The sequence below is a fragment of the Callithrix jacchus genome, chromosome 12, assembly GCF_049354715.1.
Source record: "Callithrix jacchus isolate 240 chromosome 12, calJac240_pri, whole genome shotgun sequence".
Taxonomy (NCBI): Eukaryota; Metazoa; Chordata; class Mammalia; order Primates; family Cebidae; genus Callithrix; species Callithrix jacchus.
The window spans coordinates 52,326,147-52,341,898 of NC_133513.1; the positions used below are offsets into that span (position 1 = coordinate 52,326,147).

The following is a 15,752-nucleotide window of genomic DNA, read 5'->3' on the forward strand; positions in this document are numbered from 1 at the left end:
TTAGTCCTCTGCCCCTATTAACTCTGTCACTTTCTGGGATGCCCCAACCACAAACCTCAGCACCATCCTCCATTCTCCCTACCCATGGTCTTGGGCCCTCTCCCTACCATACCCCATGACCAGCTTGAGAGTTCAGGGCAGCTCTTGCAGAACATCCTCACCATTCTCCCTGCTTCCATCCTTCCAGGTCACAGTTCCTCCAAGTGACCAGATCAGATGTTTCCTGAAGCTCATCTCTGCTTGCTTATTCCTGTGTTCAAAAACCCTGGGCATTCTTGAGCTCCAAAGCTCAGAAGCTGGAGCTTTCACTCATAGGAACAAAAGTCAGTGTAGAATTGTGTGAAACTAGGTGAGGTGTGGTCCACCCCCTGAGGGCCCAGAGATTTTGGACATCTCTAATGGAGAGAAATGGAGGTGAAGCGCTTGGTTTTGTTGTTGTTGTTTTTTTAAAGACATTGTCTCACTGGAGTGCACCCAGCCTTGAGTGCAGTGGTGTAATCTTGGCTCACTGCAACCTCTGCTTCCCGGGTTCTCAGCCTCCCGAGTAGCTGGGATTACATGTGTGTGCCACTATACCTGGCAGATTTTTTTTGTGTGTGTGTGTTTTTTTTTTTTAGTATAGATGGGGTTTCACCATATTGTCCAGGCTGATCTCCAGCTCCTGGCCTCAAGTGATCCACCTACCTCAGCCTCCCAGAATGCTAGGATTACAGGCGTGAGCCACTGCGCCCAGCCTTCTTGTTTTTTAATTCCTTTTCCTTGTGTATGTATGTTTGTTGTTTTTGTTTTGAATAAGAGTAGAAGGAAGAAGGAGTTTTGGAGGAGAAGAGGCTGACGATAGAGAGTAGAGAGAGAGGCATGAAGGAAGACTGGGAAAAAGTTGCAGTGGAGTCAGGGACAGAGATAGACCTGGGCCTCCTGAGGAGGCGAGGAATGGATCATTTATTAGCAGTTCTTTTATAGTTACAAAGCGCTTTCAACATCTAGTATTTCATTTGCTCTTCACAACAGCCTGTGAAATACTGACTGCATAAAGACTTTCAGCCTCAGTGTACAAGTGACAACGAGGCTCAGAAAAAGTACTGCTTCTGGCCACTGATCAAGAGGTGGCCAAAGCAGAGGGAGACTGTGTCCATCCAGCTCCTGATCCTGTGCCCCTTCCACAGTATGCGGTCACTTCGTGCCTCCTGCCGTATGGCAGGGGTCTTGACAAGTTCAAACTCAGCAGGAATATTGTGGTGGGTGAAGGGTTCTCCATGACCTCAGAGCCCCAGTTGCTGCTCCGGGAGACCCAGCCTGAGATGCCTTGGTGGTCAGTGATTCTCAAGGCATCCCACAAAGTAGATGAGGAGGGCAGTGTGGATGGCATTGAAGGACGAGGAGGCAGAAACAGCTCCCAGTTGCTGATGTCTTAGTTAAGACCTTTCCTTTGTAGTTGCCCTCTTTGGCCTTTGTGTACAGAATGTCCCCAACCTGTCAAGCCTGGGATATACCATGTCCTTGCCTAATGCCCAGCTCATGCCATGAAACTTGGGCAATTCCCAGAGCCATTATTTTCTCTGGTTGATGACTCAGCTTACCTTGAACTGAGGTTAATGGAACACGCCACTGTGGGATGGCGTGGCACTATGGGGCAGCAGGGGAGGGACGCCTTTACAGTTCTTTTTCATGCGGTCTAAGCAGCAGAATCATGAACAGGTTTCTGAAACTCCATTGGTCCATCCACTCCGTTCCTGCTGCCTTATAAAGATCCAGGATGGAGATATTTCTCTAGCTTATTTTAGAGACTGTACTGGTCTCTTCTGAGGGGCCAGAGGAGTGAGAAGGGCAGAGGGTTTGAAGCTAGGACCAGAGGAGAAGGCTGGCAGCTGAGCTGTGACAGAGGTAACTGGAACCCTTCTTTCTCATGCTTTCCTTTCTTCCTTCTGTTGGAAAGATGGCTTTGGCCACAGTGCCGAATGCTGGCCATGAGATGGCACGCCTGCTTGGAGAAGAGCTATGACCTGCTAGTATTGATTACTAGGTACAGTACTTCCTGTTCCCTGAGTGTTGACACTGGGCAAGGGATGCCTGCTTGCATCCTTTTCTATCCAGTGGGACAAGGAACTGCTAGTGAGTGTCACTTTTTCTGTTTTTGTCAGAAAGGAGGAGGTGTGATCAGGAGTTGAAGACCAGTCTGGCTAACATGGTGGAATCGTCTCTACTAAAAATACGAAAATTAGCCAGGGGCAGTGGCACGTGCCTATATTCCCAGCTACTTGGGAGGCTGAGGCAGGAGGAGAATCGCTTGAATCCAGGAGATGAAGGTTGCAGTGAGCTGAGATCACGCCACTGCACTCCAGCCTGGGTGAAAGAGTGATACTTTGTCTCAAAAAAAACCCAAACAACAACAAGAACAACAACAACAACAACAAGGAAAAACCACCAGAGGAGCTCTAGGGTTAGCGGTGAGAGTCCTGCTTGAATTGGGACCCTCTGCTTATTAGCTTTGTGGCCTGGGGCAAGTTGGTTGGCTTATCTGAGCCTACATTTCTTCCTCTAGAAGATGAGTTGATAGTGGCCCATCTTGAAGGGCTGTTAGGAGAATTAAATGAAATAGTCCATATTAATAATGCCTTTCCTGCAACAAGTACTCAATAAATGTTACCTGATGTTAGTATAGTGGTACATTCAACAGAAACATGAGCTGTGACATGTAGGATGCCTAGTATACATTGAAGGCTCTCCGTAAGCTCTGCCTCGTTTCCATCAGCCTCCTTGATAACTGGGGACGTTCGGGGGTAGGTGGAGTGCAGATTCAGCTTGATCAGGAGTCAAGAGGATTGTATGTCTGTCTTACCTTCACTGTTAAGCAATGTGGGCATATCTGCGCACCTCCCTCATCCCTGGCCACATGCAGTTGTGTTCAGTTTCTTATTTATTTATGTTTTGAGATGGAGTGGTGCCCAGGTGGGAGTGCAGTGGTGCGAGCTTGGCTCACTGCAACCTCCACCTCCTGGGTTCAAGTGATTTTCCTGCCTCAGCCTCCTGAGTAGCTGGGATTATAGGCATACACCACCATGCCTGTCTAAATTTGTATATATATTTTTAATTTTACGTTCAAACTGTTACTGGAGAATTTTTGTACTTTTAGTAGAAATGGGGTTTCTCCATGTTGGCTAGGCTGATCCCGAACCCCTGACCTCAGGTGATCTGCCTGCCTTGGCATCCCAAAGTGCTAGGATTACAGGCGTGAGCCACCATGCCCGGCCGTGTTCAGTTTCTTTACTCAAGGGATCGACTCTCCTACCTCACTACCCACGTATCCTCTGTCGTCGTCTTGGTTGATTTCTCATCTTTTCCCTCAGCCCCTGGATGCTCAGGTTCTTTCCTTGGACCTCTCCACTGCCCTTCCTATCTGTACTCCTTCCTTGGGTGATCCTATCAAGGCTCATCACTTTAAATACTAAGCATATTTTGGACATGTCTTTGTAGCAAAATAAAAAAATAAAAATAAGAATAAATACTAAGCATATGCTGACAATTCTCAGATTATATCTCTAGCCATGACCTTGTCTCTGAACTTGAGGCCTGTACATCATCTGCCTGCCTGACACCTCCCTTGTGTGTCTGTAGGCACCTCACTCGTGAGCAGGCCCAATGGGAACTCGTGATTCCCTCCCTCCCTCCCCCATCTGTTCCTCCTGCAGGCTTCTCCCTTTCAGCAGGGACCAACTTCATCCTGCCGCTTTCCAGGCCAAGAACCCTGGAGTCATCCTTGACTTTTCTTTTTTTCCTATTCCACATTTGGCCTGTGAGCAAATCCTTTCAGCTCTGCTCCAAGCCAAATGTGGAATAGGAAAGAAAGAAAATCTCCAAAATATCCCTCAAATCCAGCCACTTCTCACCAGCACCATTCTTGCCACCCTGGTCCAAGCCCTCACCATTGCTCCCCTGGACTTGGGAGTTTGCTGTCTGATTTGTTTCCATGCTTCCCTGCTTATGGACAGCTTTCAACAAAGCATCTAATGAGCCTGGGTAGATGTAAGACCATGTGTTTCCTCTATTCAGAGCTTCTAGAGGTTTCCCATCTCACTCTGATAAAGCCCTGAATCCTCTCTGTGGCCGCTACACTCCTGCCTGGAGCTGTCATGTTGCTCCTCTGACCTCATCTGCATTTTCCTGCAGGTCACTCCACCCACAGCATGCAGGCCTCCTGCATGGGCAGGCCCCAGGGCCTTTGCACTTGCTATTCCTCTGCCTAGAGCAGTCTTTCTCTAGCACTCCACACTTCCTCCAGGTCTCTGTGGAAAGATGACCTGCCCAGAGAGACCCCTGCCACCACTGTACCACGACAGCCACATCTCCTCTCCACCCCCACCACCTACCATTTAACCCTGCCGCATTTTTTTTCATAGCACTTACTACCCAATACAGTTTATGATTGTTTATTTCTCCCCCAATCCCATTGCCCTGTTCATGTGAGCTGCATGAGGGCAGGGATTTGTCCATCTTGCTTTCTGCTGCATCCCAGTACTTCACCCAGCGTTTGGTGAATGAATGGGCCTTGTGTTTCTGGGGACAGACACACCCACCAACAAATAGCATCTTTTACAGGGCGCTGACTCATGTCTGTGTGTACGTGGTGAGACCGGAACTGGGTGAGTGGAGGGGCGAGCCTGGTGTGATTCCAGGCACACAGTGAGCACTCTGGCTTGTTCTTTGTGAATCAGAGAACCGGAAATCACAAGGGTTACTGGGAATGGCTTGGAATTGCCATGGCCACGTGGAATGGTGGGAGGGGAGAGGAGGCTTCCTTGTCCTAATGGAGTATAATACACAAGCATAGATAGGACTATATTCAGATACTGAGCGATGACACTGATAGTTGGGGTGACGGGGAGGCATTAGGTCTTGAGGGAGATGGTAATGGGAGGCACATAGAGTATTCAGTACAGAGCTTCGACCAGCAAAACATTCTACAGGTCAAGGGAAGGCCAGGTGACTGTCCTCCAGGTCCTGTCCGTAGCACCTGACATCTGTGTACACTGCAGAGGCCACTCCATGCCCTTCCTTCCTTAGGAGCCTGCAAGAGGTAACAGTAATGAGAGCTGGTGATTGTGGATCACTTGCTGTGCACCTGGCTCTGTTCTAAGGGCTTTCCCTCTCTTTGCTCATTCTGTTCTCCTTAGCTATTCTTCTTCCTATTTTATAAATGAGGAAATACACAGAAAGTAGAAGCAACTTTTTTGAGGTCACACTGCCGGTGAGTGGCAGGCCTGAGCCAGCCAGTCTGATGCAGAGCCTGCATTGGTATGGGTGCCCTGGGAGGGTGGAGGGCACTGTACTCTGCAAGATATTTGTTCTATCCAGTGTGGGAGGGAGGCAGCCTCTTCTCCGTTTACTGAGTAGTGGAAATTGAATGCTGGGCTGGAGCAGGAGGAAGCCTGGGTGCCCGGTGCCTTTCAGAGAGCTGCTTCCTGCCTCTCGTGACTTCTGGGGCTTATCAGAAGTTTATTTCAGGGCAGACATGCCCCCTGGGGGATGTCCGGCTGGAGCATAATGGAGGCTTGGCTGCCCCTTGGGTGCCCATTCTGCTCGGATTTCCTGTCTGGGCTTGGTGTGGCATGTGCTGTCAGGGTGGCGGGGCAGAGGCACTGTGGCCTATCCTGCTCCACTCCTTCAGCTGTGCTCCTCACTTTTCAGGTACTGTCAGGCTTGGCTGTGTTCCTTGTTCCCCCTCCACCCTCACCTTCACATGCTATGCTAGGGCATAGCGTAATGGTCCCCTCCTCTCCTGCTGAGTTCATCAGACTCTCTTTGGGTCTCCTCCTGTGCCTTTTAGGTGCAGAACTGTCTCAGCCCGGCCAGGAGTGACAGCAGGAAGCAGGGCTTGGTTTTGGTGATGGAAAGCCAGAACCAAGAGGTGTTCCCACCTGGTGTCAGGTTGATGGTCCCAGGTCCCCCCACTGCTCTCCCTCCCTCCCTGCTCCCATCTCCAACCTGCAGCCCAGAAACTCTGAAGGGAGACAGGACAAAGAGAGCGGCTTTCATCAGACACAGGCTTTGTGATCGTCCCAAAGCCTCCAGGAGCCTTTGCTTCGCTGATGAGGACAAGCATGCTATCTGACTGTGGACTTTTTTCATCCCTTGAAATTCAATAAACTTCCATCTTTCCTTCTTGATGTGCCATTTTTTTTTTAAATGGCTGTCACTTGCCTCTTAAAAGAGGAAAAAAAGAAACAAGAAAAAGACCAAAACCAGTCCAGTAGTTAGCGAGCGAAGGGTCTTGCATGGTATTGAATGATTGATTCTGGGTGCACATGCTGTGTTTTCCCTCTCTTTTCATATTTTTGCCTTGGGGCATTTAGGGTGGGGAAGGGAGGGGAGTCATAGATGGCAAAATTGATGTGAGAGTTTTCTCAGGTTCAGGCAGTTTAGTTCATTATTTTATAAATGGCCTCAAAAGTCCAGTGGGTTAGGGAATGTATTAAGGAATGGACACACAAGCCAGGTGCACACACATACGTGTCATCCCAGCACTTTGGAAGGTCGAGGTGGGTGGATCATTTGAGCTCAGAAGTTTGAGACCAGCCTGGGAAACAGAGAGAGATACTTGTCTCTATTTATTTTAAAATACAAAGTAAAAAGAAGAAAATGGACAGAGAGCTCAGCAGGCATCATCTTCCTTCCTGTCCCCACACAGATCTCACTGCACGCCTGATTAAATTATCTGGGTAATGCCCCCTTGCCTTTACTTTTTTTTTTTTTTTTTTAAAGAGATGGGGTTGGCTGTGTGTGGTGGCTCACACCTGTAATTCTGATGCTTTGGGGTGGATCACCTAAGGTCAGGAGTTTAAGGTCAGCCTGGCCAACCTGGTGAAACTCTGTCTTTACTAAAAAATACAAAAATTAGCCGGGCTTGGTGGCATGAGCCTGTAGTCCTAGTTACTCAGGAGGCTGAGCCACAAGAATGGCTTGAACCTGGGAGGTGGAGGTTACAGTGAGCCAAGATTGTGCCATTGCACTCCAGCCTCCATGACAGAGTGAGACTCTGTTTCAAAAAAAAAGAGATGGGGGTCTTGCTCTGTTGCCCAGGCCAGTCTTGAACTCCTGACCTTAAGTGATCCTCCCAGTTTAGCTTTTAGAGTGCTGGGATTACAGGCATGAGCCACCTCACCTGGCAACCTTTACATTTTAGAGATGGATGAGCAGTTCTTATAATGACCAGAAATTTGGAGAACCAGTGTCATTACTATGTTTTTTTTTTTTTTTTCTTTTAACCATAATGATGTTGCTTGCTCTAAAACTTGGTGGAGGATACTAGAGCAATATCTCAGCTGGGGAAAACGAATATCAAATCTTAACTTACAAACCTGGTACTTTGGAGCGGGCTGTGCACATGAAGGGTGAATCTTGCTTAACTCAAAGGTAACAGCGGGTGTTGCCCGAGTTACCACCCACCCTCTGCATGTCAGGAGAACGGGATTTTCCCACCCTGAGGTGGCATATAAGGCATGTGTGAGCAGGACTTCCTTGTTGACATGCCAGTGTCTGTGGTTGCTCCATTCTGGGGCCATGGTCACCCTATACCTTCCCTGAAATAGTGGGGCATGTCAGCTTCCAAGTTTGGGTTTCAGTGTCTGCAGCCTTGGGCCATGCTTTTTTTATTATTATTATTTTTTATTTGATTGCATTTTAGGTTTTGGGGTACATGTGCAGAACATGCAAGATAGTTGCATAGGTACACACGTGGCAGTGTGATTTGCCGTCTTCCTCCCCTTCACCCACATCTGGCATTTCTCCCCATGCTATCCCTCCCCAGCTCCCCACCCCTGGGCCATGCTTTTAAGGGATAGGAGGCTGAGTCCCTAGGGAGGGCCTAGGGCTACCCTGAATGTAGTTCTTTTTTTTTTTCCCCTGTCATCTTACTTCTCACCTGATTACTGAGAATGGTTCTGCAAGCCAGCTTCCTAGGAGCCGGCCAGTAGGATCTGAGCCCTGTTCCCCCAGCATCCCGGGAGGGCTTTAGATCAGGGAAGGTGAGCCTGCAAAAGGTGATAGCACTCTGCAACTTTCACTCTGTCACCTCCTTCCTTGTCTCTGCAGTTCACAGAATTGAGTGGCTTTCAAGTGAGGGCTGGCCCACACCCTGCAGCCATCACAGGCATGGGTATGGAATGGGGACCATGAAGCCACAGCTCCTCCTCCTCTTTCTTCCCACTTGGATAGAAGTGGGTCAGCTCAGAATGCCTGTTGAGTGTTGTCTTGGTGTGGAGAGCTGGTCAGGGAGGGGATGAGCCCACTCCCAGGGAATAGAGCTGGCCCTGCTCTGAGAGTTCTCACCCTCCCAGAGAAATAGTTCTGCCTATTGTCTCCTGCAAGCCAATCTGGCTTCTCCTGTACTTATCCAAGGCCACCACCTTCCAGGGCCAGCTCCAGGCCCCTTCCTCCATGAAGTCTTCTCTGACTGCTCTTCCCTGTGGAGCCAGGCAGCAGTATTGTATGTAGGATTGAGCGCACAGGTGCTGGGCTAGACTGCCTGGGTCTGTATCCTGTTTGCGTTCTTAGTAGCTCTAGCATGACCTTAAGCAGATTAATTTTTCTAACTCTTAGTTTATTCCTCTGAAATGGGCCTAATGACAACCTCTGGGTTGTCATGGAAATTAATGGAGGCACTACATGCAAAGTGCTTAGCACAGTCCTAGCACTTAATAGTGCTTAGTACCTATTAGCTGCTATTATTTTTCTTAGTGCCATACAGTGCAGCAGTTTGCTTGTGGACTGTGTGACCTGTCACTCTAGTACAGCTTTCTATGTATGTAGTTGAAGAATTGAAGAGCAGAGTTGCAAGGGCCCTCTGCAGGTCTGGTCTGACCATGATAACAGCAGGTGCTGTTTGAATCACTTTTCACATACAGGCGGAATATCCCTTATCTGAAATCCTTGGAACCAGAAGTGTTGTTGCATTTCGGATTTCTCCAGATTTTGGAATATTTGCATATACATAATGAATTATCTTGGGGACGTGACGTAAATCTAGATGTGAAATGTATTTAGTGTTTCATACGCACCTTATATACACATAGCCTGAGGATAACTTTGTTTTTTCCTTGAGGAAGCAGCATGTATCCTGTGCCTGCATGTTGACTGACCCATCCCATGAGGTCAGGTGTGGAATTTTCTGCTTGTGGTGTCATGTCAGTGCTCAAAAAGTTTTTGGAGATTTTGGAGATTTTTGGGTTAGGGATACTCAACCTGCTTTAAATCAGTTTATCCTCAAACAGCTCTAAGACATAAGTACTTCTGTCATCCCATTTTACTGACAAGTATGTGGAAGCACAGAGAGGCAGAGTGACTTCCCTAAGGACACACAGCTGATAAGGGGCTGGGCTGGGAGCTGACTCCAGGCAGGTTGGCCCTAACTGTGCTGTAATCATTACTGTTTAGCTCATTGAGAAGGGCCTTCTTCTGAAGGCTGCTCATACCAGGTGAGTAGCCTCGAGGTTCCTGAGCCCCTGGCTTGCCATTCTTTCTCCTGAACCTGACCCAGTGCCATGCTGGGTGCAGGGCACGTGTTGGGAACTTGGCTGACACATGTGGGTTCGGGAGCGACTGGGCACCTTTGGTCATTCTTCTGTAGGCTGTGGTTTCTGAGTGTGAGCTAGCGGAGGGTGGCAAGGTGGGCCAGGTGCCCTGGAAGTGACTGTCGTCCTGGGGCCCAGGCAGTATTTCCTGCTCTGTTTCCAGGGACCCCAGAGCCCCAGGGAGTAGCAGCTTGCCTTCTCCCTCCCCTTTCCCCGGGGATTGAGGTAGGGGGTGCTGGCCTCCCGTGACCCCGAGCTGTCAGCTCTCTGCCTTTCTGCCTGGGCCCTTCTGGAGGACAGGGAGAACTCTGTGTGCTGATTCAAGGCTAGAACAAGTTCCTTCAGCCATTGTGGGTTTCACAAAGAGGAAGTGTGAGTCACCAGAGCCTTTACAAGCTCCAGGTGAATGGAAGGGGTGTGTTGGGGGTGCACTTCCATCTCTCTTGGGCCCCACGGGCTGTGGGAGGGGATCTGGGAGGGCTGGGGCATTTCATTATTGTTCGGGTGATTTTTACTGGAAGTTCTTTTGAAGTGGTCTTCGTGAACCAATGGCGCTGAGTCACAGAGTAAATAGAATTAGCAGGGGCCGGGCTCTTGGAAAGGACACAGACAGTGCCTGTGGCCCAGGCCAATCCCAGAGGGTCACCAGGCTGGCTTCCTCCCAGAGGTTTCCTTCTGCCCCTCCCAGGGTTTCAGCTGCAGCGTCCGTGTGCATCTCACCTGCTGACTCCAGCTCTGGGCCAGTGTGTGGAGCACTTGCCTTGGGGGCTTGTGAGAAATGCATTCTGAAACCCCACCCTCACCTGCCAAATAAGAGCTTGCATTGCCCAGGTAGTTCCTTTGATAGCAAGAATCTCCTGATATCACGCTCTGGCCCATATGTTCACATCTAAACTTGGCCTCTTCTGGAAATGTTCCCACTTCATCCACTCTCTCTGGGTCTCATCAGGACCTCTGCACGGTACTTGGTAGTTTGTATGAGTTTGTGGTCGGTGCCCTGCTCGTGTGTGTGTGTTTGTGTGTGTGTGTGTGTGTATACACATCAGGAGGCTGATCCTATAGTCCGTGTTAGCCCTGGCCACTCTGCGAGGTAGAGAATGTCCCTCCACACCATTTCTCCTTCCTCAGCAGCCTATCCTAGGTTTCAGGGGCAGGTGGGGTGGAGGTTCCTTCAGGAGTATCTGGGGGAAATTGTCTCCTCCTGGATCGGGTCGTGGCAGAGGATGCCACCTGTCCCTCAGCCCCATGGAAGCCACTGGCCTTGAAAGGACACCATGTGACATTAGGGGGAACAGTGGCTTCTTTTGCCTTTTTCTGACAGTCCTGACCACACAGGCCTTTAGGACAACAATAACCGCAGAGACAAAGCGTGACCGAGACAATGTCGTCTTTGGGCCTTTTTTCCCCCCTTTAATGACGTCCAAGGCTCTGGGAACATTGTAAAAACTGGGTCTTGTCCAATTTTAACCACTGCCCCCACCAGCTCCTAGGATCCCTGCCAGCTTCCTGGGGAGGGGGTGGGGGTGATGCCCAGAGATGCACGTAAAGATGTCACGCTGCCCTGGTCAGGCCCCAGAGCCCAGTCAGGGCTGCAGGGACAGGGAAGAGGAACAGAACGTGTCGGTTGGCCTGTGGACTCCCCCAGCCAGGGCGGGAGGTGGTCGGAGAGAGGGAAGGGTGTCTGCCAAGCTTAATTAACAGTGGAAACTCGCCACGGGGGAGGAGAGAGACAATCTGAAGAGGAGGGGCAGTTTACTGGAAGATGGGGCGCCGCTGATGCCAACAGTAAGAAAGAGGGGAGCGTTCCTGCAGCGGCATCCGGAGCACAGGCTGCCGGTGTCGTCAGCCGGGGTGGGTTGAGCATAGAGATTTCTGGAGGTAAGAATTTATTTGTGCCTGCTTTCCTGAGTAGGTGTCTTCCAAAAACAATCTGCTCAGGTATCAGTTGGCTAGCCTTCCTTGCCCCCATAAAGAAGAAATACTATTTAAAAAATGACAGTTGAGTTTAGAAAATAGACATCGTGTTGGGTTCTTGTTCTTTGAAGATATCAGTGGATTGCCGGAATTGCATTTGACTTTATTTCACAGATACTGAAGCCACACAAAATGTGTATGATACAGAAAGAGAGAGGGGTTAAAAATGTGTGATGCTCATTGTTTTGTTGAGACAAAAATGCAACGATACTGAATGCACAGCAAAGCTCATAGTGTGGGTTGGACTGCAGATATGGGAGGTGGAGCATGGGTTATTCATTTTTTTAGCAGAATCATAGAATTTCAAGGCTGAACCCGGTTTTCTGGTTTCATCTCCCTTTAAATGCACTGACTTCCCCATGACATCCATGCCCCTGAGTGCTGGGCCTCCCTCACTCTCTCACCCCCAGGCTTTTCATACTTGGCACGGCTGACTGTGGTCATCCTGACCTGTTTAGAGAGGCAGCTTTCTCCAGCATCTACCCACTGCTCCTGGTTTGGCTGCTGGAGGCCATCAAGAGTAAATCTAATCCTTTCTGGTGGTCCTGCTGATGGACAAGACACCTACCCACTCCCCAGTCATCCTCCTCAGTCCATGCTCAACACCTTCAGATCCTTCAGAAGTCTCTGAAAATGTGGTAATGAGGCTACCAGTCATTGCCAGTCTCTCCTGTCCTAGTTCTTGCCATTACCAAAGTTGCTTTTTGCTTGCTTTTTCTTTTTTCTCTCCTCTTTCATCTCTTTTTCTGATGGACACGCCAGCTAGCTCACCTGCCTGCAGTCTGTCTCTCTGCCCTCCTGCATGATCCTCACCTCCCCAGCAAAGTCTCCCCACTTTCCCCTCAAGGTCTCTCCTGTCCCCCATGGGCTTCCCACCTACTGTGCATCTTCCTCTCCCCTGCCTTACCCCAATTTCTTAATTTCTCCTCTTTCCCTTCCAAAGATGTGTGTGGGGTGCTAGTCAAGAGTTGCAGTGGAAGATTTTTTTTTTTTTGGAGACGGGATCTTTCTCTGTTGCCCAGGCTGAAATGCAGTGGCATGATCATGACTCATTGCAGCTTTGACCTCCCCGGGCTCAGGTGATTCTCCTTCCTCCCAGGTAGCCGGGACTATAGGTGCGTGTTACCATTCCCAGCTAAGTTTCTGTATTTTTTGTAGAGATGGAGTTTCGCCATGTTCCTAAGGCTGGTCTTGAACCCCTGAGCTGAGGCAATCTGCCCACCTCAGCCTCCCAAAGCACTGTAATTATAGGCGTGAGCCACTGTGCCCAGCTGGGAGCTCCTTAAATTTGGTCCCTACATTTCTGGTTCCGGAGTCCAGGATCTCATTAGTTCTTGGCAGCTTTCTGATGCCAGAGCCCTAAGGCTTGTTCAAAGCCCTTATTGCAAAATTCCATCTCCAGCTCACCCACTTGGCCTGGTACATACCGCTCTTCATTGTATAGTTCTTTTGGCTCCAGGAACAAAACACTGTATTCGTCCTTGTTTTCTTTGACCTGCCATCTCTGCATATTATGCTTTGTCCCCTCCCAATTTAGTCTCTGAGTCAGTTTGCCCTCTCTTTTAATTTTGTGTCATCCATGGTCTTGATGAGCAAAACGCACCTTCGGTTTCCGTTAATCATGAAAATATAATTACTGAAATAGGATGGGGGAGGGGCCTTATAAGTTGCCTGGCTGAACTCCTTCGTTTTGCAAACCAGGAAACAGAAGCGACTTGCTCAGCATGTCCCAGCTGTGGGCACCTACATAGAGCTAGGTTCAGAAACCGGGCTTCACCGTGCTGGACGGGTAACATCTGGTTTTGAAAATATTTGAATTCAAACCAAACCACAATGGTTGTGTGTCCACAACTAGGAATTAATGTTAAGTGTGGACCAAAAAAAGTGCTACCTTGTGGCTTTGGTGATGGTATAATTGCTCATCATTTTAGGAGTAACTTTTAATAAGGGGACAGTTACTAACTAAATTATTGAGAACTGAACTTAATACAGTTAGAGCCTAAGAGCAAAACAGAAAAAGAAAAGATAGTTCAGTTGTTGTTTAACTTCTGCTCTGTTACCCTCCTCGTGGAAGTCAGAATCATATTGATAGAGATCTGTAGGAAACTCCCATACCCTATCCTTACCTGGGACTTGTCCCTCCCTTGCTAAGCCTTTCTCCAGATGTCCCAACAAGAAGCCAGCTGACTGATTCCAAGTTCCCCTCTACCCACCCACCCAGAGGAGGAGGGGCCAATAAAGTGAGGTGTGAGGCTGGGCAGAAACACCGACTCCAGATCTGCTGAGTGCGCCGCCTCTGCTGGGCCCCACATGTGGATTTCTAGTGCCTGGTGCATGTGGCTCTCATGGCCTGGCATTGACTGATGATCAGCTGGCCTGACAGTGGCTTTGGGTGAAGATGAGTGACCCCTTGGGGTTAGTAACATGGTCTCCCCTCTTTTCCCAGGTTCTACCTATAGCGTCCTATCCACCATGCCCTCAGACTCAGAAAGCAGCAGCTCCCTCAGCAGTGTGGGTGAGTACCGCCTTCTGGGGAGGACACTGGGTGGGCCAGGGGTCAGGGTGGGAGCCAGGGCAGCTGGGGTTCATGGGAGAGGAAGGTGGCCCTCCCTTGTCAGAGTACCTCACAGGATCATCTTCTGTTGATTTCATTTACACTTTTTCCCAGTTCTGATGTTAGAAGGGAGGTGGGGAGGTGAGTGCTGGGAGGTACATGTTTTGCCATTGTTTACTTTGTCAGGGTACAGGGCTTCTAGAGGAGCCTGCTGTCCCATCACCCCCACCCCCACCCCAAAGGCCTCATAGTAGCTCAGTGACCACTACCCAGGAGACTTCACCCCTTTTGGAGTTGCCTTGGGAACAGGCATTGCCAGTCTATGCTGAATTGGATATGTTTCTCTGAACATGGGTTCCAGAAAGCCCACACAATGAGGCCAGCCCTTCTCCGAGTTCCCTGAAATCCAGCAGGAAGGCCGCAGTAGTCTCTCAGCCTTCCCCCACCTCCGTGACCCATTCCCTGCATGATGTGCCCTCTGTTTAACACCTCTAGTGGGGTTTTTCATAGCCTGATGGATGCAGACACCTTCAGTGGTTGAGTCCCGGCATCTTTTGAGCCCGAAGGACTCACCGAGGCCATCTACTCCAATTATTTTCTTTTCCTCCTGTAGAGAGATGGGGAAATTGACATTCTGGGAGGGGAAGTCACATGCCTGAGATTCTCGAACTAGTCAGGACAGCTCTTTCATATGTCAGTTCACATCCTGAACACCTTCAGTATGCCAGAGGTGGGCTAGTGCCATAGTGACAAATCAGGCGGATGTGGGCCCCACACTTCTGGATGTTAGGGTCTTTTGGTGGGGAACAGTTGAATAAGCAGCTGTAGTAAGGGGAGGGCAGTGTGATGAGAAGGAAGACAGTGGCCAGCGGGGGAGTTCCGTCTTGAGTTTTCTAGGACTGCTATAGCAGAGTGCCGCAGACCAGGTGGCTTACACAACAGAAATTTATTGTCTCACAGTTCTGGAGGACAGAAGCCCAAGATGAAAGTGTCAATGAGGCCATGCGCACTGAAGGCGCTAGGGAGGGATCTGTCCTAGGCCTCTCTCCTCGCTTCTGGTGGCTTGCTGGCAATCCTTGGCACGTCGTGGTCTGCAGACATCACATTGATCTCCGCCTTTGTGTTCACATGATGTTCTCCCTCTGCGTGTGTCTGTCTCCAGATTTCACTTTAATAAGGAAGGACACTGGTCAGATTGGCCTAGGAGCCTGCCTTACGCTACCGCAACCTCATCTGTAAAGACTGTTCCACCATCAGCAATAGTAACTGCTGTGGGCTGAGCAGCGCCCCTCTTGGGAATCCCCTTTTAGAATGAAGATGCGCCTAGGAAAGGTAACACTTACCTTTCCAGATAAGGTTCATATTCACATTTTACTGGATTGGGACTTCAGCATCTGTTGGGGGCCCACAATTCCACCCATAAAAACACAGTTCCTCCCAGAATCCTCATCCTGTTTAGGGCTCAGGGTGGGCTCTTCTGGGACTGCAATTCAAAGCTCCTAACGGTGTCCTGTCACTTTGTTCTGTCTGCTTTTGGTGCCCTGAGACACATCAATGGAATGATGGGATTGTTGGAATTTGGAATGTGGGACTTACTCTTCAGGAAGTGCATGGAGTGGGGCAGTCAGGATCAGTAGATGAGGAAGGTGAGGCTTTTG

General features: G+C 49.5%; 1 protein-coding gene across 7 annotated transcripts in view; it reads left to right on the plus strand.

Moving 5' to 3' along the window:
* Positions 1 to 15,752, plus strand: part of DLG5 (discs large MAGUK scaffold protein 5) — a 135,924-nt gene that overhangs the window by 41,041 nt on the left and 79,131 nt on the right. For 4 of the 7 annotated variants that reach the window (XM_035267876.3, XM_078345500.1, XM_078345495.1 and 1 more), the window contains exon 2: positions 13,987 to 14,055. In XM_035267876.3, the coding sequence (XP_035123767.3) occupies positions 13,987 to 14,055 (69 nt within the window). Of the gene's footprint in view, positions 1 to 11,140; positions 11,445 to 13,986; positions 14,056 to 15,752 lie in introns of those variants that run through there. The other 3 variants (XM_078345496.1, XM_078345499.1, XM_078345498.1) reach the window with 2 other exon arrangements.